At 45.8% G+C, this 10,437-nt stretch overlaps 1 protein-coding gene across 1 annotated transcript in view; it reads left to right on the top strand.

Moving 5' to 3' along the window:
• The first annotated feature begins 1,760 nt into the window (after nt 1-1,760).
• GALNT10 (polypeptide N-acetylgalactosaminyltransferase 10) overlaps nt 1,761-10,437 on the top strand; it is a 90,444-nt gene continuing 81,767 nt past the window's right edge. Inside the window, exon 1 of the mRNA XM_069772763.1 lies at nt 1,761-2,191. Coding sequence (XP_069628864.1) covers nt 1,982-2,191 — 210 coding nt within the window. The 5' untranslated portion in view covers nt 1,761-1,981. The remainder of the gene's footprint in view (nt 2,192-10,437) is intronic.

Genomic DNA, 10,437 nt, shown 5'->3' with positions numbered 1-10,437 from the left:
GTGGCTGTCATTTCTTTATATAAATGAGGATGTTCTGCCAAGGGCAGGCTGTAATCCTATGTGCATACCTACGAAACCGCCTGCTATTTCACAACCACTCTTCAAAGAGCTCTTGCAGAGGCAAGGGGATGTGGATGTTATTATAAGGGTCCATATGGCAGTACGCTGGCACTGCAGTATTAAATCAGAGGTATTGTAGCTTTCCAGCCTAGATTCTCACAGTACCAGGTAATGTATATGTAGCTTTATTGTTGTACAATTTTAGTGGCTATGCATTATTCAACAGCGGCCAAAGTCTCTGCGCTGCCGGAGGTGATTCAGTGATGATAAAGGGAATACGTTTTGCTCTAAAGGCGGGAGCAAAGGGATTTCACGGGTCGGTATTTTCTCCATCCACGGAGGAACAATGGAAGCGTTAACATTTCTAGTAAAGAAATCAGCTGGCGACAAGTTCTCATTGATAATTAAAATGAAAGTACAAGCTGCCTTAACATGTAGTTAGACTTAGGAACTATAACCTGCTCTCTAAATTAAATGCTTTCCTTGATAATTTGGCTCCTGCAGCAGGCACTGAAATCTGCTGGAAGATGCCATCTAGTGGGTTATGGAAGTTTATTTAAGTTTAAATCCACTTGCTGCTGTGGAGCGAGGGTGGCAAGAACTGCAAATGCTGGGGCGTGTAATGGTTTATGTAGACTTTCTGTTGTTGTTGTTCTAGGAAATAAAAATTTCCCTGCGGGGGTTGACATTGGAGAACACCTAATATTTATTTTACCGGTCCCCCCAGCAGGGCTCTGGATTGTCACAGCTTTGCTGTTGACGTTAGCCGAGCCGCACGGCTGTTCTGCTGGCAGGGCATCTCCCTAACCACGAGGGCTGTTTGCTCTTCGTTTAAGAAATGAATCCACTCCCCATTTCTGGAAAAGCTGTATCGCCGTTGTTTTCTTGTTAAAAGAAACCCACCATCCCGTGCCTATAAATTATCTAGTTTATGATACACTAGAAGCCACTTAATCGGTACCCGAATGAACAGCATTCCTCTTTAACGGGAGCCATCGCTGGGGAATTGATCTGGAGCAATCCCGCCTGGTAAGGCATCTCCGTCCACGGCCCCCAGGTGCCGCGCATCCCTGGGGCGAGCTGCAGTCCTTTGGGGAGCGCCTGCACCCCTTGGGGAGCGCCTGCACCCCTTCAGGCTCCTCTACCCACCCTCACAAAGCCCGGCCCAGGCCCTGGGCCCCACTTAACCCCGGGGACCGACTCCTTCTCGCCAGTCCCCTCCGGTTGCTGGCCCCATCCCTTCTTGCCCCCCAAGGTGCTCCATCCCTTGTAAAGCCCCTTTAATTTTTTTTTTTAGGGAGAGCATTAACCGGCGCTGAGCTCTTGCCCACGCCACAGCGCCCGGCCAGCTGCTGCCGCAGGGGCCGGCGCTTAACGGCCGTGGTTAATACCGCCGGGCTGCTAATTGCGGAGCCTGTCTGAAGCAATTAACCACCTTGATTTCCCTCACCCACGGCCGGTTCGGAGCCCGCTCCCCGCCCTCACCCGCGGCGCCCACCCAGGCACCCGCCGGTGCCGCGGCATCTTTCGAGAGCCGTTATTAAGAGAGTCATTAAGGGAGAGTCATTAGCGGGGAGAGAACGGGCGCGGGGGGGGGGGAGGAGCGGAGGAGGGGGCGCGGGCTCTCGGCGGGGCGGGGCGGGGCGGGGCCGCCCTCCGGCGGCGGTGGGCGGGGCCGGCGGGGCCACGCCTCCCCCCCGCGCGCGGAGCGGAGCGGAAGTGCCGGAGTTGCCGCCCGCCGCTGCCGCCGCCGCGCGCGCGGGGGAAAGTTGGTCTCCCTCAGGGCGGCGGCGGGGGCGGCCGGGCCGGGCCGCGCTCCTTCCTTCCCTTTTCCCTCCCTTTTCCTTCCTTCCCTTTTCCCTCCCTTTTCCTTCCTTCTTCCCTGCCTTCCTCCTCCTCCTCCTCCCCGGCGGCGGCTCCGATGCGGCGGAAGCAGAAGCGGCTGCTGCAGGCGGTGGGGCTGGCGCTGGTCGCCCTCGTCTTTTTACCCAACGTGGGGCTGTGGTCCCTCTACCGCGAACGGCAGCTGGAGGGCGGCGGGGCGGCCGGCGGGGAGGGGGCTGCCGCTGCCGCCGCCGCTGCTGCTGCTGCCGCCGCGGGGCCGCCGGGGGTAGCGGCTGGCGAAGCGCCGGTGAGTGGCGGAGCGGGGGGGGGGGGGGGTGAGGGACGCGGCGCGGGGGGTCTCCCGTGGGAGTGGGAGCAGCCGCCTCCGCTTGAGCTGAGGGGGTTTGGGGGGGGGGGGGTGCGTCCCCCTCCCTTGTCAGCCTCGGCGGTGGCTGGGGGGGGGGGGGTAGAAGCAGCAGCCGGCCCTTCTGGAGGAGGGGGCGAGGGAGAGGGGCGCAGGGGGTGGGCTGCTGCGCCCCCCGGGAAGGAGCGGGTGTTCTGGGTTGGAAGGGGGAACGCGAGTACTTTCTTGGCACTTCGCGGATGCGGGGACCGGCGGGTGTGATTGCCTTTTTTTGGCTGAGCTCGGTAAGGTGAATAAAGCAAGGTTCTTTGCTCCTCGGAACAAGGAGTGAGGAAGGGGAGGTTGTCCCACCCTTGCATAGAAGAGGACGGTGATTCTGTCTCCGAAGGGTGTGCCTCTCTGCTGTTTCTCTTTACCTGCCTTGGAAAGGTATGGGGAACAAACATCACCCGTTACCTCTGGGTCCCCGCAGAACTTAAGGCAAGGGCTAGCAGAAAGTACCAGGTGGAGACGGAAGACTACATCTGTGTACCGATCCTCCTTTGGGAGAAGAGGAGTGGATAACTCTTCTGAGAGAGGCAGAGGATGCCTGCTGGATACATGGCCTGATGATATTGCAGCACATGACTGCATTCCTTTCTTGTCCCACTGGTGTAGTAGTAAATTTAATGGACAAACCCTTCTGCTTAGCGTGCGAGACAGGAAGGCTAGATCACCCAAATTAGATGTTTGGAAGCTCAGTTTAGCTGCATTTACTTTTGGCTATGTAATTGCTTTATCCCCTTCTGGGTTTAGCTTTATACCATTAAGAATGATTGGGACTTGAAAGCTTGAAATGTCAGTGTGTAACTATCAGTTCAGCTGCCACTCTACAAGGCTCTGCTTGTTCAAAACCACTTAAAACTCTTAGTTGTCTAAATCTTTCCCTCCTTGGAGACTTGCTGCTATGACTGCACTATAAAGGTGGAGAAACCCACTGTGGCAATTTCTGCTCTGAGGGAGAGAAGGCTCTCAAAGAGGTGTAGTCAAACTGAGACTGAGTGAGCTCAGAAGAAACATTTTTTTCAAATTCAGACATTTAATGCAAGTCTAGGTATAACCATGATCATATCCTTGTAATGTCCCATGCTAGTAGGGAAAGGGATCTGCTGTTACGTGCCATAAAACATAAATCTGTAGCAGATCCTCAAACCTGCACAGAAATCCCTTTAGCGTACACAGTGATCATTACATGCCTGGAGCTCCTGAGGTTTCTGCTTTATGCTTGTATTTCTGCTGGATGCAGGGCATCTATTTTGCACGATGGACAAAAATCAAGCCCTGTAGTCCACTGCTCCATAGCTTCACATGGTATGGTGTTACGGCAAAATGAAGACCATTGTAAAATCACGTGTCTTCCAGAGGTTATGAGGAAAAACGTTGGTAATTATTCTTAAGAAGCTTCAGAGTTCCTTGTTAGAAGTAGCAGTTAATTCTGGTTAAATCTATAAGGGATGAAAAAAAAAACCAAAGCAGTGTCAAGCTGACTTTTTATTTTTGGTTTTCCAAAATTGTCCTTGTACTATGGGCTTTGGGTAGCTGTAAGCCTATGGTGCAGTACATCACTGTTGATTTCTGTGTATGTTCAGTGTTTTCCATTGTACAGAATGTTGACTCCGTTTTTCTTCATGTCTGTTTAAAGTATGGCAGCTGTCAGTAAATTGAGATCTGCTTTTGTTTTGATGGTGTGTTAAGCTGGGCAGGAAAAGTCTGTGCAGCTTACAGGAGAATTTCCAATAAAACCTCTCTGCACTTGTGTAAATCGGAGTTGCTGGGTTTTAGGCTGAAGGCTTCATCTTCCAGTCTAATTAATGTGGAATTATGGGCTGCAGCGGGTCTGTAAGTGAAGATACACTTGTACCATATGGATTGGGCCCTGAAATGATAGCTCCTGTTACACTGAGCAAGGGAAAGCATACCCTAAAGGATAACTGGCTGTCTTGGTAAAAATAATTTCAGGTGAAGCAGAATGAAGACAAAACAGATGTGGGTTTTTTGTTGGTTTTTTTTTTCTTTTTACTGTTGTCATAGAGGTATCTGCCAGCTGACTGCAGAGAGTTTTTTGGGCATCCTCAGATTCAATGGTTCCAGCCTCTCTTCCTTGGTCCTGACAGGCATTCATGGTTTATATACTTACTAATCAACTTCCAGCTTGTAAATGAATATGCTGTTTGTCTGCTTGTTCATGAAGCTACTCGGAAGAGCTGACTTCTTGATACCAAAACTCTAGATGACAGGAGGCTATATCATAAAAAATTATATTCATAGCAGTCAGAAAAGATTTTCTTCTGTTTCTGGCTCTAATTTGCCTTTTTGTGCAGGCTAATCTTTGAATTGAGGACATTCGGATGTGATACAGAATTGAGCTTTTCAATGAAATCTCTGTCCAGGCTCATTCTTTCTCTTTAAATGGTGACTGCTGTTTCAGTCAGTAATTTTATCTTTCAGAGTAGCAGCAGAAGGGGGAAGAAGGTTTTAAGAAACAGCTGAATTAAAGCTATAAAGCAATTCCTAGAACATAGAGTTGTGATGCTAAAATTTGGAAGTTTAAAGCCTGCTAGGAGTTTTTGTTGTCTGTCTTGTGCTGCGTGTTACCTTAAAAATGGCAATATATCAGTGTAGGCGATTTTGCCTTATTTAATCTTTCCAGTGCCTGAAACAAACGTGTCAGAAAATTAAGCAATCAGAAGCCATGTAAATATAGTCTAGAAAAGATTATGCTAAATGGTTTCTGCAGAAGTGCCTAGGCAGCTAATTGCTTCTGTATTTACATGTTCAGGGGAAACATTACGGTGGCTGAAAATAATGTATTGCCTTAATAAAGTGGATTAGGTCTGTGTTCTTTCCTTCTGCCTTTGGGTTTGTTCTGCAGCTCTGTTGGGTGCTTCTTGCTCCGCAGAGAAGGGGTGGCCTTAAGTCATCAAGGTCTTGGCCTCAAGGTCGTGCTGCAGATCTCTTTAGAAAAGCTGATGCACTGAGTTACTTTTCACTACATCTGCATGCTCAGAAGTGTCTTTTATCAGTGTGTATGTACAGTTGCTCAGCAGATGATATAAATTAGGAATTCCTTTTTTCATGGTGTGTGTAACAGGTTTGGCTAGTGTCGTGGCTTTAAGCGGGGTTGATGGTGTCAAAGTGCTGAAGTGTTTCTGCAGACAGCAAAAGTATTAGCTTAGAAGCTTCTTCTACTTCATGATTGTACTTTCGGCTCACCGGTGTATTGGTATGCTCATGTAATGCAGATTGACTTTCGTGTAGTTTCATCTTTTTCTTTTTTTAACAAGTATTCAATAAGTAAAAACATATGATCTGTAGGTGTGGTGGTAGAAAAAAGCAAGAGAAATGCAGCTATTCCTTTTCTCTCTCGGATCTCTGCTGTCTGCCTCAGAGGCTGCTGGGCATCCTCAGCCAAAATGTGGTGTAGTCCTGATGTGTAGTCCTGCAGTACGTAAAACACAGAAGAGTTAGTTTGTGGGCTAGTGGTTTATGCTTGGGCTAATGCAAGTGTTTATGTGCCATCTAATGCTCTGCAGAGATACTACTCTGTACCTGTGTGGTCAGGCTGGAGATCTGCACTCTGCATGATACCTGCTGTTATGGGAATGTGGCATTTGAACTTGGAGAGATACCAAGATTGAACATCTCTCTCTTGGAATTACTGGCTAAAAGCATTGTAGCAAATTAGCTGCCTTTTACTGCATGCGTTTTTATCTGATGTGATGCATGCTTTATGGAGTCACCCTGTAGCTTGTTGTAGTAGTAATTTGTGCTCCATAAATTAATTCACGAGCATGATGGAAGCATATAAATCACATAGGTGATTGTGTGGTGCCCTCTGCTGCCAGCCTGCTGGAGTGAAGTGGGATGTACCTACCTGCCTGCTACTACGTTGTGAATGAGAAACCAGCTGCAAACTTGTGATAAAAAAATGGCTTGCAAGAAGGCTCCTTTTTGAAAGTTTGGGGTTGTAAACTTTGGCTTTAGTGCAATTAAGCTTAAAGTTTCCAGCTGGTATTGCTGAAAATGGAGCCCTAATGATGAGCTGAGTGGGGAGCGATGCTGTGCTGCCTTTGAGACTGCTGCTGCTTACGTCCTCTTCAGCAGAGGAAGATCATCAGCTTTGCCATTCTGACCTGGGGACAGCTATGAGGCTGTCAAGGATTGTCAGCTTCATGTTGCGGTTGGCAAAAGCTAATAAGGAAGAGGGTGGTTTAGCAGACTTTGTGCTGCCAAGGCTGGGGAGGGAGGAGAAGGGCTTGGGAAAAGCGAGGGGAAAACCTTCTGCTCTCTGCCAGCTGGAGGTAAATAGAACCCACTTGCCACGCTTCCTACGCAGGTTTCTGTGGCAGTTACACTGCGTGTGCCCCAGATCTTGCTACTGCTGTGGAACTTGGACTTGGCTCCTTGCAGACCTCTTGGAGACTGCTGTGTTGGCAGTTGTATTTGCTAGTCACTCACCAGCTGATACAAGAGCGAACTTCGAAAAGCTTATTTTGATAAGCATAGTGTAAAACAGTTAGTATCTAAGGACTGAAGTGCAAGTGCTAGAGCTGAACAAGCCTGTTTTAATTTAAGAGTCACTGTTTTCCGGTATGGGCTACTCTGAAGTTGATCACTTCAGTGCACTTGTGAAACGACCAGGTTTTCCTGGACTAGGTAAGTGTGGACCACACTTTCCATTAAAATTTGGAAAAGGTATTTGTTAAGAAACTGGAGCTTTCAGTGGTCTTCACTCAGGGTCTCATTATTCCTTCTGGTGATTTTCACTGTAATGGCAACACAGAGCTGAATGAACGAATGGACTGTATTCTAGGTCTCCTATGCTGTGTGAAAATAAAAGGTTTATTATACTTGCTGTTCTTTAGGGGAGGTTGTCTCTATCGTGGAGCAGGTGCCGCTGTTGTTGGACAAGTGGTTCTGTTTTGCCATTCGGATGTGCTCTGTATGAAGTTCTTAATAGCTGCAATGGTTACCTTTCTTCATGGCAGGGGAAAACTTTTTGGTTCCTGGCACCTGGACTACTTTTTAGGTCACTGGTGAAAACAATAATCATACAGCGATCTCCAGAGCTGTGTTTTTTTCCTGTATGAATATGGATCAAATTGTGAGAGATGGCAAGATTTAAGAGCAACTATAGTTACAAATTTCCTGGCAGATAACTGCTGTGTATTTGACTAAGTGGACTGGAAAGTTTCTTACCACTGCTGAGGAGTGTTGTTGAAATTAGGCAGAAAAAATGCTATCAATCAGACTTTTGGTTATATAGTATCATGTTCCACTCCCTGTTTAAATACAGTTACAGGCATTACTGTAAAGAGATAAAGAACTGCAGTTAACCTTCTTGTCACTCTTGTATTTGCTTCCCTGTGGACCCAACTATAATCTTGCTTACATTGCATAAGAACAAATCCTGTCTAACTTAAACTTTGAGGAAATTGTTATCCAGGCGTAAAAGCAATCTGCACACTGCTCCTATTTCTTTGCAGCCTTTTCCTATACCAGGCAACAGGGGCAGGTAGCCTTCGGCTTCCTTCTGGAAAGTAAAGAGCTGGTGGGGTGCATTAGGAGTTTGTAGGAGGTATTCCACTGTGTGCTTGAAATATCACTAGGAAAAAAAAAAAATTGTGCTGCAGAAATTCGTTTTGATCCACTATGAAAGCAGGCGTTTCAACCTGCTCGCTTGGTATCCTGTTGACTTTAGCAGAGCTGTCATTGGTAGGCTTTTATGGAGTGCACCTTAACTGGAGTGCACTATGCTGAGTTTCATGGTATTTCAGATGGTGTAAATGCTTATGTAAACAAAGCTGCTGTGATATTTACCATCAGAGGACACTCACTTTCTCTCTCTAGTGTCCATCATGCTTCATGTTTTCCATCCTATTAACTCTGTAGAGTAACCTCTAAGTTATGCCACTTTAAATTGTTTGATAGTAGCATGAATAATGCATGATACTGTGTAGCCACAGGGAGAGAGGTGGCTGCAGTGACTTTGTGCATATGAAATCTTTTAATAGTAATATGGACTCTCAGGTTAAATGGCCTGAGTGTATGTGTAGATTTTCTTCTGGATCACCTTTACCAGAAAACTGGAAAGGAATTTTTCCATGGCTGAATGGATTAAAAACTGGCTATTCTGACGGGATATACTGTGATGGCAAACAGACATTAATGATTATTTAAATAATCAGTCATTTAAATATTATTTAAATGTTACTTCAATCAGACTGAGGTAGACTGGGTTAAAGCTGAATAGTTACTTTTTGTTAACCTTGTATCTATCTGTTCCTACTCTGGAATCAAATCCAGAATAGCCTTTCTGCCCTACATTTGCACTTTGTCTTAACCTGAGCTAACGTTCTGGGACAGAACAGTTTTGGTCAGTCGTAGCGCAGTTTGGCCACCCATGTATTCCTTCCAGATACAGCTTGGCCTGGGATTCCTCTGCTTCTAGAGAGAAGTATAAAATACATTCAGACTTGAGTTCAGGTCCCAGATTGTTTGCAAAACTGATAGCTGTTAACAGAAAGTGTGAATTTGTTTATCAGATTTCACAGACTCCTGAACAAATCCTGATGCTCGAGTCACTTTCAGGAGTATAATAGCATGATGCTTCATTTCCAAATCCAGGGATAATAGCCTCCCCTTTCTAATTTTAAATTTTTATGTTCTACTTTTGGACTGCCTTTTGTCTTGTTTGTGATGAATAAAATTTTGAATTCTCTGTGATCTCTTTAAGAGTCTACTTGTGGTATTACCTCCAGATCTGGCATGCTGCTCATGACTTCTTACAACCCAGGGAGCTAGGAAGTGTTACTGGTCCTGCTTTATTCAAGATGAAGTCTAACTTCTCAGCGGTAATGGTATCTTTTCTATCAGTGTAACTGACACTTGTGGTGGTATTTCCTGCATTTTATGTTACCCTGGCTAAATGACGGATAGGTAACAAGGAAGGGAGTGTTTATCTAGGCAGCTTTGTTAAGAATATAAGTAGTACTGGATATCAAATTATGGCTGACTTGTCAGACTGTGCCTCTTTTGTTAGATTTAAAGGGTCTGGCAAACGATCGGAGAAAGCTACAGATAAGTAAATCAATATGTAGCACAATAAGTTGCCAAGCAGCCCTCCTTTTCAAATGCCTGGGTAGAAGAGCAACTTCTACTGTGTCTGAGATCTGCTTGCAGCTCTGCATCCAAAGTCTTGTGTACCCCCTAAAATATAAGAAATATGTCATTTGACATGTCTCCTTATTGTTCATAAACTTGATAAAGCTTTAAATCTCAGCTTCGAAGAAGGGAGATCTACCATTTCTTGGTCCTTAAGTTTTCTTTTCTTTAAGTAATTGGCTCTTTTCTCTGCCCTTTTGCAGTTCCTTCATTTTCTGTAATCTTAGCTCCAGGGTTAAAAGAGAGCTCTCTAGAGCATATATCTGTAATTAAGGCTTTTTAACCACAGTTGCAGTGGAGTATAAGCAGTGCTCCGGTGTTGCCGATACCCAAGGAAGAAACTTGCTTCAGTAGATGAGCTGTTGATTTTATAATAACTGAACTCTCTGCTATCCCAGTCGTGGAGTTCCCTCTGATACTGCTTCATCCCTTCCCACTTTGATAAGTTGTCTTTCTAAGGTTGATGACCATTAATGGCATGTCTTCTGTAGCTCACAAGAATAAAAATATTTTATTTACTCTGCCTGTCATTTTCTTGGAAACACAGGCTGCCAGCTATTGCGAGTAGTGTCCCTCATGAGTATATTCAGAAAGCTTGAGGAAATGTCATCCAGCTCATTTGTAAGGTCTGACTTCTTTGGGTCTTACTGCAACTCTGTCCAGGCATCTGAACTAAAACACAGCTTTCATTAACTGTACTAATAGCTGGTGGCATTCAGCAGACTTTCCTCTTTTGGATGTCACGATATAAACACACGAACGTGTTGCCACTAACATGAGTTAGGGATGAAATTCCTCACTTAGTCCAGGTGCTCTTGGAGATCTTACAACTGCAGTGGACAAGAGCACACTTAGGGGCAATTACTAAACAGTAGCTGATGGCTTAAAATCTTCACCCTACAAAACTTGGTTTATATTACTATATCCGTTGCTTTTCTGTACTACTGAGTCAAACTGAAATAAGCAGCTTAAACATATTAAGGGTT

The sequence above is a fragment of the Haliaeetus albicilla genome, chromosome 27 (assembly GCF_947461875.1).
Source record: "Haliaeetus albicilla chromosome 27, bHalAlb1.1, whole genome shotgun sequence".
Lineage (NCBI taxonomy): Eukaryota > Metazoa > Chordata > Aves > Accipitriformes > Accipitridae > Haliaeetus > Haliaeetus albicilla.
Note: the sequence above shows the minus strand (reverse complement) of the source record. Positions and strands in the feature narration are given on the sequence as shown.